At 39.3% G+C, this 26,303-nt stretch overlaps 1 protein-coding gene across 12 annotated transcripts in view; it reads left to right on the plus strand.

The window, feature by feature from the left end:
- Positions 1–26,303, plus strand: part of SCAPER (S-phase cyclin A associated protein in the ER) — a 535,706-nt gene that overhangs the window by 454,392 nt on the left and 55,011 nt on the right. For all 12 annotated transcript variants that reach the window (XM_074392618.1, XM_074392622.1, XM_074392621.1 and 9 more), the window contains one exon: positions 24,157–24,312. In XM_074392618.1, coding sequence (XP_074248719.1) covers positions 24,157–24,312 — 156 coding nt within the window. The remainder of the gene's footprint in view (positions 1–24,156; positions 24,313–26,303) is intronic.

The raw sequence follows: 26,303 nt of genomic DNA on the forward strand, positions 1-26,303 counted from the left end.
TCTGGAGGCCGGTGGCCCTCTTCTCACAGTTCCACTATGCGGTACCCCAGTAGGGACTCTGTGTGGGGACTCTGACCCCACATTTCCTGTCCGCACTGCCCTAGCAGAGGTTTTCCATGACAGCCCCTCCCTTGCAGCAAACTTCTGCCTGGGCATCCAGGCATTTCCATACATCCTCTAAGATCTAGGTGAAGGTTCTTAAACTTGAATTCTTGACTTCCTCGCACCTGCAGGCTGCACACCACATGGAAGCTGCCAAGGCTTAGGACTTCTACCCTCCGAAGCAACAACCCAAGCCATATCTTGGCCCCTTTTAGCCATGGCCAGAGTGGCTGGAAGTCAGGGTACAAGCCCCTATGCTGTACAGAGCAGGGTGGGCCTGGGCCTGCCCCACGAAACCGTCTTTTCCTCCTGGGTCTCTGGGCCTGTGATGGGAGGGGCTGCTGTGAAGACCTCTGACATGGCCTGGAGACATCTTCCCCGTTATCTTGCAGATTCACCTTCAGTTCCTTTTTACTTATGTGAATTTCTGCAGCCAACTTGAATATATCCTCAGAAAATGGGATTTTCTTTCCTATCACATAGTCAGGCTGCAAATTTTTCTAACTTTATATTCTGTTTCTCTTTTAAAACTGAATGCTTTTGGCCGGGCGCGGTGGCTCAAACCTGTAATCCCAGCACTTTGGGAGGCCGAGGCGGGTGGATCACGAGGTCGAGAGATCGAGACCATCCTGGTCAACATGGTGAAATCCCGTCTCTACTAAAAATACAAAAAATTAGCTGGGCATGGTGGCACGTGCCTGTAATCCCAGCTACTCAGGAGGCTGAGGCAGGAGAATTGCCTGAGCCCAGGAGGCGGAGGTTGCGGTGAGCCGAGATCGCGCCATTGCACTCCAGCCTGGGTAACAAGAGCGAAACCCCGTCTCAAAAAAAAAAAAAAAAAAACAACTGAATGCTTTTAACAGCACCGAAGTCACCTCTTGAATGCTTTGCTGGTTAGAAATTTCTTCTGCCAGATATCCTAAATCATCTCCCTTAAGTTCAAAGTTTCACACATCTCTAAGGCAAGGGAAAATGCCACCAGTCTCTTTGCTAAAACATAGCAAGAATCACCTTTGCTCCAGTTCCCAACGATTTCCTTATCTCCATCTGAGACCAGCTCAGCCTGGATTTCATTGTCCATATCATTATCAGCATTTTTAGTCTAATCCCTTCAATAAGTCTCTGAGAAGTTCCAAGCTTTCCCACATTTTCCTGTCTTCTTCTGAGCCCTGCACACTGTTCCAACCTCTGTTTGTTACCCAGTTCCAAAGTTGCTTTCAACATTTTCAGGTTATCTTTTTAGCAGAGCCCTACTCTACTGGTACCAATGTACCTTATTATTCCATTTTCACACTGCTGATAAAGACATAACCAAGACTGGAAAGAAAAAGAGGTTTAATGGACTTATAGTTCCACATGACTCGGGAGGCCTCACAATCATGGCAGGAGGCAAGGAGGAGCAAGTCACAACTTACGTGGATGATGTCAGGCAAAGAGAGAGCTTGTTCAAGAGAATACCTTTTTATAAAACCATCAGATCTCATGAGACTTATTCACTATCATGAGAACAGCATGGGAAAGACCTGCCCCCATGATTCAATTGCCCCCCACCAGGTCCCTCCCACAGTATGTGGGAATTCAGGATGAGATTTGGGTGGGGACACAGCCAAACCATATCACTAACTATACAGACTTACTGAGTACGTTTTTATATATGTGTGTGTGTGTGTGTGTGTGTGTGTGTGTGTGTGTGTAGCATAATGCTGCAATCAAGATAGCTAATATGTCCAAATATGTCCATAACCTCATACATTTGTCATTTATTTCTGGTGAGAACATTCAGAAGCCTCTCTTCTAGCTATTTTGTAATATACAACACTTTACAAATTAAAAAAAAATTTTTTTTGATGATAAATATCACCATATTTCTTTTTTTTTTAATTTTTAAATTAAATTTTAGTCACCCTACTATGCAATAGAAGACCAGAATTTATTCCTCCTAATTGTAACCTTGTACTCATTGACTGCCCTCTCTTCCTCCTCCCTTCTTCCCCCCACCCTTTTCTCAGCCTCTGGTAACTCTCAGTTTCTGTGATACCAACTTCAACTTCTCTTTTTAGATTCCACATTTGAGTGAGATCATGCAATACTTGTCCTTCTGTGCCTGGCATAGTTCACTTAACATGAAAACCTCCAGGTACATCCATGTTGTAACAAGCCTCCAGGTCCATCCGTGTTGTAAAAAAGAAATATTTCATTCTTTTTTATGGCTAAATAGTATTGCATTATGTGAGTATACCATACTTTATCCTTTAATCCACTGAATAACACTTAGGTCGACTCCATATCTTGGCTGTCATAAATAGGGCTGCAATAAACATGGGAGTGTAGATACCTCTTTGGCATGCTGATTTCATTTCTTTGGATTTATAACCAATCCAATAATGGTATTGCTGGATCATACCGTAGTTTTATTTCCATACTTTCTGCATGTTGGCTATACTAGTTTACAGTCCCACCAACAGTGTTTAAGGGCTTCCTTTTCTCTGCATCCTCACCAATATTTGTTTTGTCTTTTTGATTTTGTTTTGTTTTTTTGAGATAGGACCTCATTCTATTGCCCAGGCTGGAGTGCAGTGGCTCAATTGTGGCTCACTGCAGCCTCAAGCTCCCAGGGTCAAGCAGTCCCCCCAAATTAGCCTCTCAAGTAGATGAGACTACAGGTGCACACTGCCACACCCAGCTAATTTTTTTTTTTTTTTTTTTTTGAGATGGAGTTTTGCTATTGTCACCCATGCTGGAGTGCAGCAGTGTGATCTCAGCTCATTGCAACCTCTGCCTCCTGGGTTCAAGTGATTCTCCTGCCTCAGCCTCCCAAATAGCTGGGATTACAGGTGCTTGCCACCACACCTGGCTGATTTTTGTATTTTTAGTAGAGAAAGGGTTTCACCATGTTGGCAGGCTGATCTCAAACTCCTGAACTCAGGTGATCCACCAGCAAATTTTTAATTTTTTTTATAGAGACAAGGTCTCACTGTGTTGTCCAGGCTGGTCTTGGACTCCTAGGCTCAAGCAGTCCTCCCACCTCAGCCTCCCAAAGTGCTAGGATTACAAGCATGTGCAACTGTACCCAGCATCTTCTTTTGTCTTTTTGATAATAACTATTCTAACTGGAGTGGGCTGGTATCTCATTGTGGTTCTGACTTGCATTTCCTTGAGAATTAATGATATTGAGCATTTTTTCATATACCTGTTTACCGTTTGTACGTCTTCTGAGAAAAGTCTGTTAATATCTCTCCTCATTTTTGAATTGGGTTTTGAGATCTTGTTTTTAAAATCCTTGCCTTACTCAATCTTGTGAAACAGTTCCTCTGTGTTTTCTTCTAGCACATTCACATTTACATTTTTAACTTATTTTGGGTTGATTTTTGTATGTGGTGAGAAGTAGGGTTCTAGTCTCATTCTTCTGCATGTAGATATTGCAATTATCCCAGCATGATTTATTGAAAAGACTCTCATTTCCCTATTGCATATTCTTGGCAACTTTACCAAAAATAAGTTGGTTGTCAGTGAGTGAATTTATTCTGGACTCCTTATTTTGTTGCATTGGTCTATGTATCTCTTTTCACACCAGTATCATGGTGTTTTGGTAACTATAGTTTTGTGGTGTATTTTGAAGTTAATTAATGTGAATCCTCCAGGTTTGTTCTTTTTGCTCAGGATTGCTTTGGCTATTCAGGCTCTGTTTTGGTTCTCTATTAATTTTAGCATTATTTTTTGTTTCTGTAAAGAATGTCATTGGTGTTATGACAGAGATTACATTGAATCTGTAGATTGCTTTGGGTAGTATGGCCATTTAAACAATATTAATTATTTGAATCCATGAACACAGGATATTTTTCCATTTATTTGTGTCCTCTTTTTATACAAAAATATTTTTATAATTTACAACGTAGAGATGTTTTATCTTGTTAAGTTTATTCTTAGGTTTCTTATTTTCATTATTGCTGTTTAAATAGAATTGCTCCCTTGATTCTTTTTCAGGTCATTGACTATTAATGTATGGAAATACCACTGATTTTTGTATGTTGATTTTTGTATCCTGCTGATTTGCTTAATTCATTTATTCTAAGAGTGTTTTGGTGGAGTCTTTAGGGTTTTCTTTATGAGCATTTTTTCATATACTTGTATACAAGTTCATATACTGAATTTGTTGAGAGTTTTTACAATGAAGAAATGTTGAGTTTTATCAAGTGGTTTTTCTGTGTCTCTTGAAATGATCATAGGTTTTTATCTTTCTTTCTGTTAATGCAGTCTATCACATTTATTGATTTGCATATGTTAAACCATCCTTGCATTCCTGGAATGAACCCCGCTAATCACAGTGAATGATCTTTTTAATGTGCTGTTGAATTAAGTTTGTCAGTATCTTGTTGAGAATGTTTGCATCTGTGTTCAAGCAGATTGGTTTCTAATTTACTTTTGTTACATGTTTGTCCAGTTTTGAAATCAAAAGTGCTGGACTCATAAAATAAGTTCCTTCCTCTTTAATTTTGAGAGGTTTAGTTTAAGAATTGGTATTAGTTCTTTAAATATTTGGTAGAATTCAACAGTGAAAATATCAAGATCCTGTGTTTTTCTTTGATGGAAGATTTTTTTATGACTGATTTCATTTTCTCCCTCATTCTTGGTTTGTTTAGATTTTCTATTTCTTAATAATATATCTTGGTATGTTGCATGTGTGCAGGAATTTCTTCATTCTGTTATTAAATGCGTTGGCACATGGTTGTTCATAATAGTCTCTTATGATCCTTTATATTTCTATGGTATCAGTGATAACGTCTCCTTTTTCATTTCTGATTTTGTTTGGGTTTTCTCTCACTTATTCTTAGTCTAGCTAAAAGTTTGTCAATTTTGTTTACCTTTTAAAAAGAACAGCTCTTCATTCTGTGGAACTTTTTGAATTATTTTTAATCTCTATTTCATTTGCTTCTGCTCTGAGCTTCATTATTTCCTTCCACCAATTTTTTTAGTTCCTTCTTGGTTTTTTAGTGCTTGAAGTATATATCATCAGATTAGTAGAGGTTTATCTTGTTTTTTGATACAAGCATTATTGCTGTAAACTTCCCTCTTAGGATTGTTTTTGCTGTGTCCCATAGGGTTTGGTATGATGTGTTTGAATTCTTATTAGTCTCAAGGAATTTTTTTAATTTCCCTTTTGATGTCTTCTTTGACCCATTGGTTATTTAGGAGCATATTATTTAATTTCTATATATTTGTAAAGTTCTCAAAGTTTTTTTTTTGTTGTGGGTTTCTAGTTTTATAAAATCATGGTCACTCGATGTGATCATTATCTTCTTAAATTTGTTAAGACTTGTAACCTAACATATGATCACCCTGGAGAATATCCTATGTGCAGTTAAGAAGAATGTATATTTTGCAGCTGTTGGATGGAATGTTCTGTAGATGTCTGTTAGGTCCATTTGGTCAATGTGCAGTTTAAGTTTGATGTTTCTTTGTTGATTTCCTGTATTGATGATCTGTCCATTGTTGAAAGTGGAATGTTGAAGTCCCCTACTATTATTGTATTTATCTCTCCCTTTAAGATTAATATTTACTTTGTATATCTGAGTGTTCCAATGTTAGGTGTACATATATTTATTATATATACATAGATCTACTAGGTACATATATGTTAATTGTTGTATCTTCTTGTTGAATTGATCTTTTTATCATTATATAATGACCTTCTTTGTCTCTTCTTCCCACTTTTTACTTAAAGTCTATTTTGTCTGATATAAACATGGCTACTCCTGCTCACATTTGGTTTCCATTTGCCTGAAACATGTTTTTCATTCCTTCATTTTGTTTATTCCTCTTTAATGATGTGGTGAGTCTCTTGTAGGCAGCATTTAGTTGGGTCTTATTTAAAATTTATTCAACCACCTTAAGTCTTGTAAAGAATTTAATCTGTTTACATTCAGAGTTATTATTAATAAGTAAGGACTTATTTCTGCCATTTTGATCAATGTTTTCTGGGTTTTTTTAATAGATCCTTTGTTCTGTTCTTCCTCTCTTGTTTACCTCTATAATTTGGTGGATTTTTACGGTGCTAAGCTCTGTTTCCTTTCTCTTTTTCATTTATATCTGCTGTAATTTCTTCCTTTGTTGTTACAGCGGGGCTACCATAAAGAGTCTTATCGTTGTAATATACTTTCTTAAGCTGATAGCAACTTACCATTTGTTGCATAAAAATACATTTCCCCCCCTCCTGACAATTTATATTTTGCCATTTTAATTTACTTCTTATCCGTTGTGTGTTTCTTAGCTTTTAATTACAGTTGGTTTTGTTTTTAAGAATTTTTTACATGTCTTCATGGTGGTAATTATTGTCCTTTCATTTCTGGTTGTAGCAGTTCTTTAAGCATTTCTTACAAGGCTGTCTAGTGGTCATGAAATCCCTTAGGTTTTGTTTGTCTGCAAAGGTCTTTATTTCTCTGTCATGTCTAAAAGATAGCTTTGCTGAATAAAGTATTCTTTTGGTTGACAGTTTTTGTTTTTGTTTTCCATTCAACACTTTGAATTTGTCCTTGTGTTACCTCCTGATCTGCAAGGTTTGTTGAACTTCTCATTCATATCATGAATTGTTTTCTTGATATTATTAAGTTGTTTGTGTTCTCTTATATTTCACTGAGTCTCCTTAAGATCATTATTTCAAATCTCTCTTTAGACATTTTGTCAGTATCCTTTGCTTTTGGGTACGTTATTGAAGACTTACTGTATTCATTTGGAGGTGTCATGTTTCCTTGCTTTTTCGTGTTCTTGTGTCTACATTGATATATGAACATCAGATGAAATTGTCCCTTTATCTTGTGTCCTGTGTTTTCCATCCCTTCATTTTCAGTCTATGTTTATCTTTAATGACATGGTGAATCTCTTGTAGGCAGCCTATAATTGGGTCCTTTTTAATCCTTTCAACCACTCTAAATCTTAATTAGAGTATTTAATCCATTTGCATTCAGAGTTACTACTGATAGGTAAGGACTTATTTGTGCCATACGCTTCGTATGGTGAAACCTGTTCTTATAGGCTTGATGTGGCTTGATGCTTCTGGGTTGTTTTGAATAGATCCTCCAGCACCTATTGATTCTGCCTTGTAAATATTTCTCAACACTCTCACCAGCATTCCATTGCTGCTACTCTACTTCAGGTGTTCAAGCTGCCTGGCAGCAGCAGATGGTGTGTCTGTCTCTCTACTCCCACCTTTTAAAATAAGTCCTAGGTCTCTACTAAAAATACAAAAAAATTAGCTGGGCATGGTGGCATGTGCCTGTAATCCCAGCTACTCAGGAGGCTGAGGCAGGAGAATTGCCTGAACCCAGGGGGCGGAGGTTGCAGTGAGCCGAGATCACGCCATTGCACTCCAGCCTGGGTAACAAGAGCGAAACTCCGTCTCAAAAAAAAAAAAAAAAAAAAAATAAGTCCTAGGGTGTTGGTTGGGTATAGTGTGTTGGCTTTGGTTCTGGGTGGACTTGGTAGCATGGTATCTGTACAGTTTCCTCAACTGTAGTTCTCGTCAGCAATGTCTGTGATTGCCTCAGTAGCCTAGGCTACAGGAATTTGAAACAATCACAGACACTGTAGCCTAGGGGCAGTGGTACTGAGCTGGTTGTTGGGCCAGGTGCGTGTTTGTGCAGAGGCTGAGACATTACTTGGCAGACTCTCCGGGAAGGCAGCAGCCACTACCAGGCTGGCTTCAAGGCCTGGTTCAGGCATGTGCAGATGTGGCCAGCTATGTGGCTATGCAGTAATCTCTCTGGGGAGGCAGGGCCACCACTGGTCCAGCTCTCAGGCCAGATACAGGAACAGCAGACCAGCCAGCTGTTCAGTGGCTTCACCACAGTGCAGGTTTGCCTGTTCCCTTGGTGGGTGGGATGCCACGTGGGTTCAGACACTGGTATCAGTAATTTTGTCTGGCCTAGGCTCCAGGCAGCTACAGTTACAGTGATGCAAGCACCCATGTGAACGTGGTGAAATGATGGCAGGGCCTCAGAGATGGAGAGAGTCAGTGGCTACTGTTCCCCAGGGCAAGGACATACTCTACCAGTGGGTCTGGTTTCAAGATGAGCTGTGCTGTGACAGCGTAGGTTACAGGGGTGGGGAGTGCTCAACATGGGCTCCTACTCTGAGAGTTCAGCTTTGCAAATTCCCAGGTACTCTCGAAACTAGATTTGGAGCCTGTGAGTACTGGGAGATTCTCCTGCAGCAAGATTTGGTGGCAATGAGGACTGCTGAGAATCTCCAGCTTACTTTTTCCCTGTAAGAAGTCCTCCCTGACTCTGGGCTAATCCCACCAGGGAAGACTGTGGCAGAGGCAGGATGCCTTGCTTCCCTGTCTGTGGCGCCATCCTGAGCTTCCATGTGCCACAGGGATGTTGCTGCACCTCTAGTATTCTCCAGTGTACTTCTGCAGTTGCTCCAGTCAAAATAGAGTTGTTTGCTTGTTGTTTTGGTCGCTTCTTGTTGGGGTGGAGGGGGACAATCACCAGGCCACTCTAATTGGCCATCTTGCTGACACCGCTTGGCCACATTAATCTCTGAATTTTTTCTATAAAATGAAAATACTGGCAGTTATAATGTTTAGCATAGTTCAGTAAAAGCCATACTGTAAAAGTATCTTGCAATTTGAAAATATATGGATTCAAAATTTTCTCAGGAAATGGACCCACCCTGAAGTTCAATAGTTAGTTTCACCTTAATAATTATAATAATTAGTTAGAAATCTACAGCTGTCTCTGTAAATAGTGAAATCAAACTACATGACCAGGAAGCAGATAGATGAGTTCAAGTCACTGACACCAGCCTTTAAGAATCTAAGTTATCAAACATAAGACATGTATTCAAGGAGAAATTTTAGCCTAGCACTTTCCTGGCCACCAGACCCTGACCACATGTCTAGCCACCAGGGTGTACCACAGGTACCTAAACTCTATAGTCCAGAGCTTAACACATCGTCTTTCCACGCAAAGGAGCTCCTCTTCCTGTGTCCTCTGACTTTATCAGTGGCAGCAATGTCCTGTTAAGTTACTTAAGCTAGACCTCTCAGTCTTTTACCAAACCAATATCCAGTTAATCCTCCAGCACCTACTGATACTTTCTTGTAAATATTTCTCAACACTCTCACCAGCATTCCGCTGCTGCTACTCCACTTGAGGTGTTCAAGCTGCCTGGCAGCAGCAGATGATGTGCCTGTCTCTCTACTCCCACCTTTTAAAATAAGTTCTTTTTTCTAATAATGAAATTACTGTGTGCTCAATGACAAAAACAATTTGGAAAACACAGAAGAGTACAGTTGTTGTTTTTTTAACCCACACAGATTATCTTTAATTCCACCACCCAAAGATAGTTACTGGGTTTGTGGTATATATGTAGTTATTTTATTTAAATGTGATATCTATAAATATTGTTTTATAATGTGCTTTTTTAAACTTTTTTTTTTTTTTTTTTTTTGGAGACAGGGTATGCTGTTGCCCAGGCTGGAGTGCAATGGCATGATCATAGCTCATTGTAACTCAGCCCCTGGCCTCAAGCAATCCTTCTGCCTCGACCTCCAGAGTTGCTGGGGTTACAGGTGTGAGCCACCACACCCAACACATCATGTACTTTTTAAATTTACTTTTTCAATAGAAACTTGCAAATTACTTTTTACTGGTTTTCCGAGTATTTCACTATTCAGCAATGATTTACTTAAGGTAACCTGTTACACGTGTCAGTGTATTTTAGTTTCTTACTTTTTCACATAACACTGAAGAACATCCTTGTATGCTCCCCTTTTTTTTCTTTTTTCCTACAATTGATTATTTTCTTAGTATAGATGTTGAAAAGTAGAATTTCTGGGTCAGAGACTATACCTTAAGAATGTTTATCCATATTGCCAGGTTGACCTACACAAAGGGTACATATGAGTATATCCTTGTACCCTCAACCTAGATAGTATTGAGTATCATCATTCCTTTTAAACTTTAGCCAATTGAGAGATAAAAATATATAACTTTTTTCTTTTTCTTTTTCTTTTTTTGAGATGGAGTCTCACTCTGCCACCCAGGCTGGAATACAGTGGTGTGATCTCAGCTCACCACAACCTCCACCTCCTGGGTTCAAGCAGTTCTTCTGCCTCAGCCTCCAGAGTAGCTGGGATTACAGGCATGTGCCACCACACCCGGCTAATTTTTGTATTTTTTTTTTTAGTAGAGTTGGGGATTCACCATGTTGCCCAGGCTAGTCTTGAACTCCTAACCTCAGGTGATCCGCCTGCCACAACCTCCCGAAGTGTTGGGATTACAGGCTTGAGCCACTGTGCCCAACCAATATTTAACTTATTTTTTTTTTTGAGACGGAGTCTTGTCTGTCTCCCAGGCTGGAGTGCAAATAGCGCCATCTCGGCTCACTGCAACCTCCACCTACTGGGTTCAAGCAATTCTCCTGCTTCAACATCCCAAGTAACTGGAACTACAGGTGCATGCCACCACACCCATCTAATTTTTTTTTTTAGTAGAGACAAGGTTTCACCATGTTAGCCAGGGTGGTCTTGATCTCCTGACCTCATGATCCGCCCACCTTGGCCTCCCAAAGTGCTGGGATGACTGCCACCACACCTGGCCAATATTTAACTTTTATATTGATAGTGATGTGGAATACTTTTTAATGTTCACTGGCCATTTTTATTATTTTGTAAGTTGCTTCCTTATGTACTTAGCCCATTTTTCTACTATTGGAGGTGTTGAAATGTTTTAATTATAAAAATTATTTATATATTAAGAACATTAGTCCTTTGCTTAATATTGCAAATGCCTTTTTACAGTTAGTTATTAATGCCATTTTTAATGTTTAAATTTTCTGTTATTTTGCTATGAAATACTTCAACATGCACAAAACAAAATTATAGATATCTGTGTACCAACAGTTGGCACCTGATAAGATTTTCCGCATTTGTCTTAGGTTTAGATCCTTTTCTTATTGTTTTTTGTTTGTTTGTTTGTTTGTTTGTTTGTTTGTTTGTTTTGAGATGGAGTTTCGCTCTTGTTACCCAGGCTGGAGTGCAATGGCGCGATCTCGGCTCACCGCAACCTCCGCCTCCTGGGTTCAGGCAGTTCTCCTGCCTCAGCCTCCCGAGTAGCTGGGATTACAGGCACGTGCCACCATGCCCAGCTAATTTTTTGTATTTTTAGTAGAGACGGGGTTTCACCATGTTGACCAGGATGGTCTCGATCTCTTGACCTCGTGATCCACCCGCCTCGGCCTCCCAAAGTGCTGGGATTACAGGCTTGAGCCACCGCGCCCGGCCCCTTTTCTTATTGTTAAGAAACCAAATATTGCAGATACAACTGCCTCCACCCCCTACCCACCCCAGCATCCTCTCCCCTTACTCTCTCCCAAGTGGTAAATTACTGTTCCCAGCCTGGGCAACAAGAGCGAAACTCCATCTCAAAAAAAAAAAAAAAGATGGCATTCCATTGTCTTCTGGCTTCCGTCATTTCTTACAAGAAATCAACTTTCGTTTATGTCACTTTTTCCCTGTAGGTTGTGTCTTTTTTTTTCTTCCAATTGTATTCAAGATTTTTCTTTGTATTTGAGTTTCAGCAGTTTGACAGTGATCAGCCTCAGTGTAGATCCCATTGTACTTATTCTACTGGAGGTTTGCTGAGCTGTTTGAACTGTAAGTTGATGTTTTTCACCAGAATAGAAATATATATTTTTTGATTTTCCCCAAAGAAAATTCTGGGTACAGATGGCTTTACTTCTGAATTCTATGAAGCACTTAAGGGAGAAATAATGCCAGCCATACACACACTCTCCCAAAGGAGAGGAGGGAATACTTGCCAGCGTGTTTTATGATGCCAGTGTAAACTTAATAACTAAATCTGACGAAGTTATTCCAAAAAAAGAAAATTACAGATCAACATTCCTCATGAACATAAATGTAGCAAATGTTAACAAAATATTAGCAATTAAGTTCAGCAATATATAAAAGGAGACTACATCATGACCTTACGAGATTTATTCTAGGAATGCAAGGTTAGTTTTAACATTTACAAATTGTTCTATTAACTTATCAAGAACCATGAAAGTTCATAGCTTTTACCCTTTTTGCAAGCTAACAAGTTAGCCCACACAGTTTGATGGATGCTGACAAAAGATACAAGACTCCTAGTCAGAGAAAAGGGGCTTCATTATTCACAGACAGCAAGCAGTTTCAGCTTCATGTTCTCCTCAGTTTTTCTTACCCCCACATCCCACAGAAACAACACAGGGCAGATGGATGTTGCACATGCAGTGAGTTTCTGTCACAGCTGCGGAAACCTCCACAATCTTAGGAAACCCCTGTATTTAAAATGGTCAAAAAGTAGACCCATTGAACCTTTGCCTGGGAGGCAGACGCTGTCTTTATTATACTGGACAGCCAACACACCTGACCTTTGCTCTAAAGGAAGACATCATTACCACTTTCCAATGCCATTCCTATACAGACATTCTGGAAAACATAGTCTAGAACAAACGCTGTTAGTTCATCTGCTCACAAGACATGCAAAAATGTGTGACCTTGGATTATCTCCTGGCACTGACGTCAACAAAAGGAAGCTATGATCATCTTACTAGATGCAGAAAAAGCATTTGAAAAAACTGTGACACTACTTCGTGATAATAAAATAAACAGCAAATTAGGAATAGATGGGAAAAACAGCTAAATCAACTATTCCTTTAAGATTAGGAATACACAAAGACTGTTTACCCTCATCACTTCTATTCAGCACTGTATTGAAAGTTCTAGATAGTTCAATAAGAAGGGGAAAAAGAAAAGCCATAAAGTTTGTAAAGGACAAAATAAAACTATTGTTATTTACAGCACCGTGATTGCAAATACAGAAAACTATGTAATCTACCAAGAAAAAAAAACTACTATTTAATAGAACTAATAAGATTTAAGCAAGGTTAGAATATACAAATATGAATGCAAAAATCAGTTGTATCACTATGTATAGCAACAAATAGAAATTAAAATTTTAAAAATACCCTTTATAAAAAGCATCAGAAATTATCAAATACCTCTGAGCAAATTCCATGAAAGTAAAGCAACACCTCTACAAAGCATTACTGAGAGAAATTAAAGACCTAAATAAATGGAGACATATATAATATGGACCAGAACACTCAATATTGCTAAAACATTATTTTTCCCCCAATTGATTTATAGATTCTATGCAACCCTAATCAAAATCCCAGCAGGCTTTAGAAAAAAATTTGTAAGTCAGTTCTAAGATTTCTGTGGAAACGTTAAGGCTCTCACAGAGCCAAAACAATTTTGAAAAAGAATAATAAGTCAGAGGGATGCCTGATTTGAGGACTTAACTATAGAGTTACATTGGTCAGGACAGTGTGGTATTGGTACAGGATTGGTCAATAGGTCAAAATGGAATTGAGAGCACAGAAATAGACCCGCACAAATACAATCCCATTATTCGGGGTGGGGGAGCTGATTAAGCTTGTAGAAAAACATGCAGTATATTTTAGGGCAGTTTCAAAAGTTCACAGCAAAATTGAGTGGAAACTATAGAGTGTTTCCATAAATGCCCTGGCCACACACATATTCAACCTCAGTAGCCCTCATTAGAGTGGTACATTTGTTACAGTCCGTGAACCTACATTGATGTCATTATCACCTTAAAGGCTATAGGTTACATTAAGGTTCACTCTTGGTGTTAAACATCTTATGGATTTTGACAAATGTATAATGACATGTATTCATCAGTACAGTATCATATAACTCAATCTATTCATTCCTCCTTCCCCCACAACCCCTGGCAACCTCTTGTCAATTGATTTCTGATCAAAGGATCAGATTAAATTAATAGGGAAAGGAAAGTTATTTTAAGGAATAATGCTAGAAAAACTGGATATCTGTATGGAAGAAAATTAAGCTCTTGTCATATACAAAATTATTTTTAGATGGATTATAGATCTAAACACAAAAGCTGTGACCATAAGACTTCTAGCAGAAAATAGGGGACTATATATAAATCTTTGCAATCAAGGGATGGGGAAAGATTTCTTTGGATACAAATACGCAAATAGCTATGTAGCACATGGAAAGATGTGCAAATAGCTATTTAGCACATGGAGAGATGTTCAGTATATTAATTATCAGGGAAATGACTGTTTCAAATCTGATGAAATGGCTAAAATAAAAAAGATTGATGATACCAGATGTTGATAAGGGTATAGAACAATTGGAGCTCTGATACGTTGTTTCTGGGAGAATAAAATGAAACGACCACTTTGAAGAACTGTTTAGCAATTTGTAAATTTAAACGTATCTATTCTATGACTCAACAATTCCCTTAGGTATTTACCCAATAGAAATGAAAACACATTGTCACAAAAAGACTATCCCATGGATTTTCATAGCAGTCTTGTTTATAATAACCAAAAACTTTAAATAACACATACGTCCATCAACAAGAGAAGGAACAAACAAATTATAGCATACAGATTGAGTATGCCCTATCTGAAATGCTTAAGACCAGAGTGTTTTGGATTTTGAATTTTGAGGGGGGATTTTATACTTGCCAGTTGAACATCCAAAATCTGAAAATCCAAAATCTGAAATGCTCCAATGAGTGTTTCTTTTGAGTATCATGTTGATACCCAGAAGGTTTTGGATTTGAGAGGATTTTATATTTTCAGGTTGGGCATATTCAACCTGTATTCATATAGTGGGATACTAATCGACAATAAAACAAGAATTATTGTCACATGCACCAACATGAGTAAATCTCAAAAAAAAAAATCATGCTTAGCCAGAGAGAACATTTTGAATGATATCATTTATATGGAGATAGGAAAGGATTGAATAGAAAACAAGGGAACTTTCTGTGATGATGAGTATGTTCTATATCTTGCTTTTATTTATGGTTATGTGGATTTATGTCATCTTCAAGAATTGTCAGACCAAACACTTAAGTTTTATGTATTTAGTATTTGAAATATATATCTCAAGAGAAAGCAGCTTATTACTTTTTTTTTTTTTTTTTTTGAGACAGAGTCTTGTTCTGTCACCAGGCTGGAATGCAGTGGCACAATCTCAGCTCACTGCAACCTCCGTCCCCTGGGTTCAAGCGATTCCCCTGCCTCAGCCTTCTGAGTAACTGGGACTACAGGTGTGTGCCCCCATACCCGGCTAATTTTTTTGTATTTTAGTAAGAGACAGGGTTTCACCATGGCCAGGATGGTCTCGATCTCCTGACCTCATGATTCACCCGCCTTGGCCTCCCAAAGTGCTGGGATTACCGGCATGAGCCACCACGCCCAGCCAGCAGCCTATTATTTAAAAATTGCAATGAAAGCAGAGAGAAAGGACAAAGGTTATCACAAATATGATTAGCAAGAAGACAAGACATGTGAAGGAAAGATAACAGAATTTAAATGTTGAATAATGGATCTTCTCAAATAAGGTAACAGGAGAATTACAGCAGAAAACATACAAAGAAAGAATAGAACACTTCCGAAATGAAGGAAGACATTAATTAGCCATATATGAAGGAATCAACTTGACTGGTGGGGTAGATATTATTATCCATATTTCAAATATAAAGAGGCTGAGACTCAGGTCAGGCCTTGTTTCTAAGATCACACAGTAACTTAGCCTGATAGGATGTGACCTTGACCAAACTATAGCAGGAATCATTAGAGTGGAAGCAAGAAGGGTTTAGGACTATTTTAGAAGTAGAATTAGCTTCTGTCTACCTCAGCCTTGGGCCTTGTCTGCCTGATGAATTCATTTAAAAATATGAAGATGCCACCTCTTTTGAGAAGCTAGCCCTGGCCCATTAAGCCAAAAATTTGGCACTGCTGCTATGCTGCAGTAATACTTTGAACATACCTCTCCAATAGAATTAATCATAGTAATGTAGAAATTATGTGTCAGCTACAGTGTTAAGAGGTCCTTATGGTTAACATCAGCATCATACTTGGAAAGAATTGAGCAGATGATGGCATGATCACAAGTGGTTATGTCAAAATTTCTTGCATTACAGTGAGATGACTGATGACATTCATTTGAACAAGAACAGTGGGAAAAGGAGATTTCAGAAGAGAAAATGAGATTTGTTTGAACATTCCAATATTGGGGTGCCTTGGGACCCCCAAGGGAAAATATTCATAAACTAATACTTTAGGAAAGAAGTTTAGAAAAGAAGTAGGCCGGGTGCCCTGGCTCATGCCTATAATCCCAGCACTTGGGGAGGCTGAGGAGGGCAGCTCACTTGAGTCTAGAAGTTCAAGACCAGACTAGGCAACATGGCAAACCCCTCTCTCTACAAAAAAAAAAAAAAAAAAAAAAAAAAAAAACAGGCCTGGTGTAGTCCCAGCTACTCAGGAGGCTGAGGTGGGAGGACCCTTGAGCCCAGCAGTTCAAGGCTGCAGTGAGCCATGATTGTGTCACTATACTCCAGCCTGGGCAACAGAGTGAGATCCTGTCTCAAAAAGGAGAGCAAACGTAGGCCTTGAGATAGAATTGGGAATTATGATTAACATGTTGAGGATAGTCAAAACCATGGAATTGCATGAGTTTACTAAATCTAGTTCAAGGATACAACCCTAATAAGCAACGTTTTGGCTGGAATATGAGAGTGGGTAGGTAGACAAGGATGGGCAAAAAAGAAGCAATGACTCATTTTCGTGTTTTTTTTTTTAATAGATTGAGGGGGCACGTGTACAGGTTTGTTACATGGATCTATTACATAGTCAGTAGGTAAAGTTTGGGCTTCTAGTGAACCCATCACCCAAATAGTGAACATTGTACCATATATACCTGTGTGTGTGTGTGTGTGTGTGTGTGTGTGTGTGTGTGTGTATTCATGTAGTGGCATACTAAACAACGATAAAACAAGAATTATTGTCACATGCACCAATATGAATAAATCTCAAAAAAACATGCACATATGTGTATATGTACATGTATATTCATAAACGTGTGTCTGTGTGTGTGTGTGTGTGTGTGTGTGTGTGTATTCATATAGTGGGATACTAAATAGCAATAAAACAAGAATTATTGTCACATGCACCAACATGAATAAATCTCAAAAAAAATGCACATATATGTATATGTATATATACATGTATATTCATATACGTTGTGTGTGTGTATGTGTGTGTGTGTGTGTGTGTGTGTGTGTTTCTAAATATCCCTTTCTGTTTGTAAAGTCCAGTGACAGCTGCAAAGGGACTCATTTTAAATTTCAAATTGTCAAGCAAATGGAGAGACCCATTTACTGTGGTGTTTACAGCAACATGTTTCTTTCCCAGGATGTGTGTTCCAAGAAGACTAGGAAGTTTTCTGTATTAAAGCTTTTCATCCTGGATGTGGTAACAGTCTCAACATTATCATTTCAACCTAACATTACAGTGCAAAAGATACGTTGCTTTTGATCCCGGTATTCATTAGAAGACTCCATATTCGGCCGGGCGCGGTGGCTCACGCCTGTAATCCCAGCACTTTGGGAGGCCAAGGCGGGTGGATCACTAGGTCAAGAGATCGAGACCATCGTGGTCAACATGGTGAAACCCCGTCTCTACTAAAAATACAAAAAATTAGCTGGGCATGGTGGCACGTGCCTGTAATCCCAGCTACTCAGGAGGCTGAGGCAGGAGAATTGCCTGAACCCAGGAGGCGGAGGTTGCGGTGAGCCGAGATCGCGCCATTGCACTCCAGCCTGGGTAACAAGAGCGAAACTCCGTCTCAAAGAAAAAAAAAAAAGGAGATTCCATATTCTTCCCTCAAAACTATGAGATTGACAAAATGAATTTCTCTACGCTGACCTTTCAAAGCCATTTAGTTTAAGCATCTTCTTAGCCAGTCACTTAAAGATTCTCCATGCACTTTTCAAGACTCGGGCAATTTAGAAAAACGTTAGTCTGACTCATTGGTAGGCACCATAGATGGCCCCCGTAACCACAGGAGACCATACTGAGAAACGACCAACTGTTCCACAAATGGTTGTTGTAGTTTGCCTTGGTTTGTCGATGCTTTTTATTTCTTTGCTCATTTTGTAGTCTGTCCTCCTTTCTGTCTGTTTCAAGTCCAGTACGGGAAACCTAGCTAAGCCATTTTCATCTGGAAACTACGTGGTTCTGAAACTTTATGTGATCACTTTAGACAGTAAGGACCAAAAAAAATGCCACAGAAAAGCAGCAAATTCAGTGCAGAAGACACTTACCAGGAGTCAGAAGACCATAGAATGTTCTGGCTGTCTTGCTTGAGCGTATGTGTTGCCCTCCTTGAGTGCCCGTCTCCTTGTCTGTCAAATGGGAATAGTCACAACAACCTCCACATAGTGAACTAGGTTTTCTCATACCTCGCTGATGAGACTATAAATTGATTTAATGTTTCTCGAATATAGTGTAGCTATCTGTATTAAGAGCCGTAAAAATACGCATACCCTTTGACTCAGTAATTCCACTCGTGGAAAATAGTCTGAAATCTGGCAAGGGTTTCTACTCCAAATGTTCAGCACAGCATGATTTACTCTTTGATATAATTCTAAAATTCAATGATGAATACTGAAAACAACCAAAAGATGTAAACATATTCCACTGGTAGAATATTATTCGATCATTAAAAATGATGTTTCTGTATCCAGTCAGACCTCTAGAACCTAGATCATTTTACAGGAAATAAATAGTTCCAAAAAATGTTAGTTGCCACCACAGGGATAGAATCAGCAAAATTCAATTTGGGGGAAGGTGTAGAGGTTAAACAACCAAGTTTCATCAACAAATACATACATTTTCAAAGGGGATTTGAAAAGGTGGAGGCTAACCAATTAAAAAGAAACTTAAATCATATTAACTAGTCACAATGTGTGGTACTTGTTTGGATTCTAATTTTTTTTAAAAAACTACTTACAATGTTAAGACATTTATGGTACATTTAGAAATCTGAACATTAGTTATTTGATTATATTAAGGAATAGTGATTTTTAGATGTGATAATGATGTGGTTATGTTTTGTTAAGTGATTTTTTTTTTAGATATAGAAATGGAAACATTTACAAATGAAATAATATGCCTTGGATTTGCTTAATCTTTATGCAGGATGGATGTGGACATATGGGATTGGCCATGGGTTGATGACAGTCAGGGCTGTGTGATTAATGCATGACTATTTGTTATGCTATTCTGTCAATTTTTAAAATTTTATGTTAACTTTTCAATACTATAATTTTTAAAGGTTTAAAATATAATACAAGGATATTTTCATGACATAGAAGGGGCCTAAAATAGTCAGTGAACAAAATTGAGTATGATGCCAATCATGTGGAGAAAAAATCAAATAGAAAAACATGAAAGGAAAATTATCAAACTGTGATTGTCTTTAAAAGGTGAAATTATGGCCAATTTTTTCTACTTATTTTTCTGCATTTCTTTACGATATAACTTTCTATAATGAGTCTATATTACCTCTATAATCAGAAAAAAAAAACAATTTTCCACTCCGGTTAGAACTCTTTTATAACCTTAGCTTGAAATAACATAAGAAAAACAGAATAGTAAAATGGCTTGTGTACCTGGGAAGGTCAAGGTTTGAACTCAGTAATTCCACTGTGGAAAATAGTCTAAAATCTGTTATTTCAGATAATACGTTATTATTATGCCAAGGCTCTAACTATAGTAATGCACTGCATAATGACTTTTCAGTCAACAAGAGACCACATATACAATGGCTGTCCCATAAAATTACAATACTGTACCCTTTCTATGGTTAGATTTACCATTGTGTTGCAGTTGCCTATCTTGTTCACTATAGTAACATACTATATATGTTTGTAGCCTGGAAACAATAGCCTATCCCATATAGCCTAGGTTAGTCTATACTTTCTAAGTTTGTGTAGGTACACTCTATGATGTTTGCACAATGACAAAGTTGCCTAATGATGCCATTCTAAGAATGTGTCCCCATGACCGTATGCCATTATGACTTTGTTTCTTTCTTTAAGTTCTGCTTATCTCCACTTGGCTTTATTCTCTAAGCAAATGTTCTCCACGTAACAAGTTGACTACCAGCACACCCAGACTTATACATTTTGTTTAGATATCCCAGTGGAAAGAGATTTTTCCTATGGTCATACATCATTTCCACAGAAGATGTCAGGTGCTCCTCCCTAGATCATATACTCATCCTGGAACCAGTCATCATGGCCAAGGTGACGAGTACTTTGACTGTCCTGAGGCACATGCTCACTCCTGCATTAGCGAGACGGTAGCATCTTTAACAACACGCCCAGTACCGTATGGAATAGGAGAGGAGAACATCCTGGACAGATGAAAACCAAAACTTCCTTAGTCTGCTCCCTAATAGTGTTCTTGGGATAATTCATTGGGATGATTAAGATAAAAACACTTTTCTTTTTTTTTTTTAATTTTTTTCTTTTTTTTCCTTTTTTTTTTAACTATGCTTTAAGTTCTGGGGTACATGTGCAGATCATGCAGAATTGTAACATAAGTATACATAAGCCATGGTGGTTTGCTGCATCCATCCCCCCGTCACCTACATTAGGTATTTCTCCTAATGTTATCCCTCCCAAATCCCCCCACCCCCTGCTATCCCTCCCCTAGCCCCCTCACCCCCCAACAGGCCCTGGTGTGTGATGTTCCCCTCCATGTATTCGTGTGTTCTCATTGCTCAACACCCACTTCTGAGCGAGAACATGCGGTGTTTGGTTTTCTGTTCCTGTGTCTGTTTACTGAAAATGATGGTTTGCAGCTTCATCCACGTCCCTGCAAAGCACATGAACTCATCCTTTTTTAAGGCTGCATAGTATGCTATGGTGTATATATGCCACATTTTCTTTATCCAGTCTATCATTGATGGGCGTTTGGGTTGGTTCCAAATCGTTACTATTGTAAACAGTGCCACAATGAGCATACATGTGCATGTGTCCTTATAATAGAATGATGTATAATCCTTTGGGTATATACCCAGTAATGGGATTGCTGGGTCAAATGGCATTTCTATCTCTGGGTCCTTGAGGAATCACCAAACTGTCTTCTACAACGGTTGAACTAATTTACACCCCCACCAACAGTGTAAAAGTGTTCCTATTTTTCCACATCCTCTCCAGCATCTGTTGTATCCAGATTTTTAATGATCACCATTCTAATTGGTGTGAGATGGTATCTCAGTGTGGTTTTGATTTGCATTTCTATAATGACCAGCAATTATAAGCATTTTTTTCATATGTTTCTCGGCTGCATAAATGTCTTCTTTTGAGAAGTGTCTGCTCATATCCTTTGCCCACTTTTTGATGGGTTTGTTTGTTTGTTTTCTTGTCGATTTGTTTAAGTTATTTGTAGATTCTGGATATTAGCCCTTTGTCAGATGGGTAGCTTGCAAAAAAATTCTCCCCGTTCTGTTGGTTGCTGGTTCACTCTGATGATTGTTTCTTTTGCTGTGCAGAAACTCTTAGGTTTAATTTGATCCCATTTGTCTATTTTGGCTTTTGTTGCCATTGCTTTTGGTGTTTTAGTCATGAAGTCCTTGCCTATACCTGTATCCTGAATAGTATTGCCTAGGTTTTCTTCTAGGGTTTTTATGATGTTAGGTCTTATGTTTAAATCTTTAATCCATCCGGAGTTAATTTTTGTATAAGGTGTTAAGTAAGGGGTCCAGTTTCAGCTTTCTGCACATGGCTAGCTAGTTTTCCAACACCATTTATTAAACAGGGAATCCTTTTCCCATTCAGGGTAATGGATGGTTCTGTCTCACAGGCGTTCCAGGCGCCGGCTAAAAGAGCTACCCAGTTTTGTGTTGGAAGCCCGCCGTGCTAGTGTTGGCACTGGCGGGAATCTCCTGGTCTCTGGACTGTAAAGATTGTGGGAAAAGCACAGTATCTGAGCTGGAGTGCCCAGAAAAGTCCCCGATGGCCTTCTTTGAATAGGAGGGGGAGTTCTCCAGTCTCTTGTACTTCCCGGGTGAGACAACACCCCACCCTGCTTCGGTGTGCCCTCCTTGGGCTACAACCACTGTCCAGCCAGTCCCATTGAGATGAACCTGGTACCTCGGTTGGAATTACGGACATCACTCGCCTTGTCCATTGCTCCCGCTGGGAACTGCGCTCCAGAACTGTTCCTGTTCAGCCATCTTGGCAGAAGTCCAGAAACACGCTTATTTTGTTGGTGTGCATGTGTGTGTGGACAGGGTCTCACTATGTTGCGGCCAGTCTCAAACTTCTGGGCTCAAGCAGTCCTCATGCCTCAGCCTCCCAAAGTGCAGGGATTATAAGCAAAAACTACTATACCCAATCAAAACGCTTTTTTTTTCCTTAAAGCAGTGTCTTGCTTTGTCGTACAGGCTGGAGTGCAGTGGCGTAATCTTGGCTCACTGCAACCTTGACTTCCCGTGTTCAAGCAATTCTCCTGCCTCAGCCTCCTGAGTAACTGGGACTACAAGTGCCAGCCACCATGCCTGGCTAATTTTTCTATTTTTAGTAGAGACAGGATTTCACCATATTGGCCAGGCTGGTCTCAAACTCCTGACCTCAAGTGATCCACCTGCCTTGGCCTAAAGTGCTGGGATTACAGGTATGAGCCACCATGCCTAGCTACAGACAAAACACTTTCTAAATTGAAGAGTTCTGTGCAAATGTAAAAGCCAGTTTTTAAAAGTCTAATTCTGTTAAATCAGATTGTATTAAGATCCTCAGTGTATACATTTATCAGTCTATCAGGTCTGGTGGTCCTCATTTCATACCTCTCAATTTTAAAACTGTAGGAGTCTCAGTAGCCCAGGTAGATACATTTTCTAATGTAAAAGGAGAAAGGAGGCATTATTTTGTACCTTTGAAATAGCAAACTTGGAATGGCCCCAAACATGAATTATTCATCAGATTCTCCTTCCTTTTACAAAAAAGCTATGTTGGTAAATGAATAGTGGTGGGGATTGTAGTGCACTTACATACCAAAACCTCAGTTCCTTTGTGTATATATCTCTGGAAGTTAGCATGTTGATTTGCAGAGCTGCTATCCTGCCTTTCTCATACATGTTAGTGCAGTAGTGTTGAATCTCCAGACCAAAATCTACAAGGTCTTTTATAGTCTTAAAATATTCTTTTCAATGATTGCTGCTCTGTAGATTGATAAAAGAATTACTATCGGCAACCCAGTTTATAAACAGCTCTAGAAAACTGTTTATTGGACTGAAAAGATAGACATGATTTCTTAAATGTTATTGTCAACCCTCAGGACTGGTACTTTTCATAACAGAAAGCAATTAGATTCTCACTGTTTGTTATGCTGTTGAAGGAGATAGATTCTTTAAAAATAGAAAACCTACAATTAGCTTTAGAAGTTTAAGTTGTGGCCAGGGATGGTGGCCCATGACTGTAATTATAGCACTTTGGGAGGCTGAGGCAGGAGGATCGCTTCAAGCCAGAAGTTTAAGAAGAGCCTGGGCAATAGAGCAAAACCCCATTTCTACAAATAAAAAATTAATTGGGTATGGTGGCATACACTGTAGTCCCAACTATTTGGGAGACAGGCAGGAGGATCTCTTGAGCCGAGGAGGTTAGAGCTATGATCATGCCTCTCTGTACTTCCAGCCTTGGTGACACAGTGAGACTCTGTCTCTAAAAAAAGAAAAAAAAGTTTAAGTTGTAACAAGAGTGTCTGGGTTGAATCACTGTACTGTGTCTTCTAAATCCCTGAATTGGGGCTCCAAGTACTTTAAAAAGGAACACTTTTTAAGAGCATAGAGGTCATTATAAATCATTTCACCTGTTGTTATACTCTAGACCAGTAAGAATTATTACATAATCATTTTCATTTCTTCTTGAAAAATAATATTTAAATAATCAAAAGAGAGAAGAAAGAGAAAAATACAGTAATAGCTGATTATTCAGGAATAAACCTAAGAAAATTATTACTCGAGATGCTTTACTCAAACTTGTGTTGTGCCTGCTTGTTTGAGAGGTCCAAGCCTGTGTGTGGTAAGATTTATCACTGAAGGTGAGGATGTTGGTGGCCTATTCAGATTGATAACATACATTTCTCCCCCACATCCAGCTACGTGGTGAACATGGGTCTGATTGACAAACTGTGTGCCTGCTTCCTCTCGGTGCAAGGTCCAGTGGATGAGAATCCCAAGATGGCCACATTTCTGCAGCATGCCGCGGGACTCTTACAGGCTCTGTGCACACTGTGCTTTGCTGTCACTGGCAGGTAAGGCATCTACGTGATCTCAATCTAAACTCAACTTTTGAAATATCTCTTGAATTTTGCTGATTCTTGGGTCATTTCATAGGGATTCAAGTGGTGATCTTGGCCATCTTTCCTCTTTGTTCTTTCTCCATCATTGGCTTTCTCTATTGAGATGTATATTAATTTTTTATGATTCTGGGCCACACACTCTTGCCAGAGTCTTTTTTTCCTCTTGGTATCATAGATCTGACTATCACTGCTAGAAGAGACCTAAGAAGTCATCCAGTCCCTCTTCCATTGAGATCCAGAGGATTCAATGATTCCTCTTCAGTCATTGAAGGAAACAAAATCTAGAGCAGAGCAAGCCACGCCCCCAGCCCTGCGCGGCACCGCCTGAAAGTGCTCGTTACCGTTGCTCATGTGCTTTCAGTTACAGGCTCCTAGGGTTATTCGTTTTCCTTCCGCCCCTTCTTCCAGAATACTTCCATGGGGAACGGAAGGGAGCCATCCTAAAACAATAGGTCTCCGAAGTCACACATGACCCGTGGGCATGGTGAAAGCCAACCTGCCAGCGACTACTACTGGCCTGGTTGGCTGTTTAGACTACCCCACCCCGTCTTACTCTGTCCCACCCTGTGAACTGTCCTTCAAAGCAGTAATTCTCTGGAAGGACACAAGTCACCCTCTGGGTCTTCCTTCTCCCCCATCCGCTCCTCACCAAGTAACGATTGGTTATAATAGTGCCTCGGTTTTTCTGACAGGAATATGACATAATCCCCTAGACATGTTGAAGATGTTCAGTCAAATAATTTTCTTATAGTTAAATTCTAAACAGCACTTACATGTATTACCTGTTTTCTAAACTACGTATTTTGTATTTTTAGGAATTTGTCAAGTTCAAGTGTCTAAAGTCTAGTTTCTTAAGGAAGTATTATCCATTCGTATTCGGTGTTCACAGAATACCAGTGACTATATTCAGAACATTTAAGAGAGGGAAACTGTAATCTAAAATGAACATCCTCAACATTTTTTAGTTCATTATACATAGGACCCCTAAACCCACCTATCCTTCCTTACTCTTACCCAGCCCCTCGCCATCAGCCACACTCTAATAAAACGAAGACTGTCTAGAGATGTCAGGGAAGCCAAGCGTGGCCTGTATTCAGTGTTTCAAGTTACTCTCTTCCCATCACAAAATGCAGACAAAGCCCACCTTCAGTGAGAGCTCAGGAAGTGACTGTCTGTGGGTCTCTGACCTAAGTAGGATCAGGTAGTACCGTAGCACACAGAAGCTGGTATACTAAACACTGTCCATTCGGAGCAGTGTCACCTGTCAGCTTGGAGGCCACCATGCTGCCCAGCTAGTGCCTATGCAATGGCCAGGCCCCTCCCTGGAGATTGTCCTCTCAGGCAGGAGACCTGACCCTGTCTCTTTCTGAACACACAGCATTGCATTACAAACCTACCAGCATCTCAAGTCTGTGTCACCTGTATTTTCTTGAATCCAGATGAATATCACAAACATAAGCATATATGAGATTGCCGTACAGCCTGTGGGCTTCAGCTTTCACTTACACACAGATTCAGACTCTTGAAATCTATGGAATTTAAAAGAAACCTAAAGGTCATTCACAGTCACTTGTTTTTATAGGAAAAGCAACTGAGCCAAACTGACTTGAATCACGACCTGAGTCTTCTAGCTTGGTGCTCCTTCCACTTGACTTTATGTTATATAAATATAAAGTCAATCCAGGAATTCAGAATCCAAGAGTCCAAGACAAGGGGAAGGAAAACCTCAATTGAGGAAAAGGGCATGATATGTATATTACGTGGTATACCAGATGTTATTGGTGCCCTTGGTTCACCTGGAGGTCATCTGCCAATGGCTTCCTGTATTTCTCTGCCTCAGGACATTCTCTGGAGAAGGAACTATTTACAAGAGTGCCGAGGAGTTTAACGCCTCCAGTAGTGACCCTCAAACAAGAAATTGGTGGATAATACACCCACTTACC

This window comes from Saimiri boliviensis, chromosome 2 (genome assembly GCF_048565385.1).
Source record: "Saimiri boliviensis isolate mSaiBol1 chromosome 2, mSaiBol1.pri, whole genome shotgun sequence".
NCBI lineage: Eukaryota > Metazoa > Chordata > Mammalia > Primates > Cebidae > Saimiri > Saimiri boliviensis.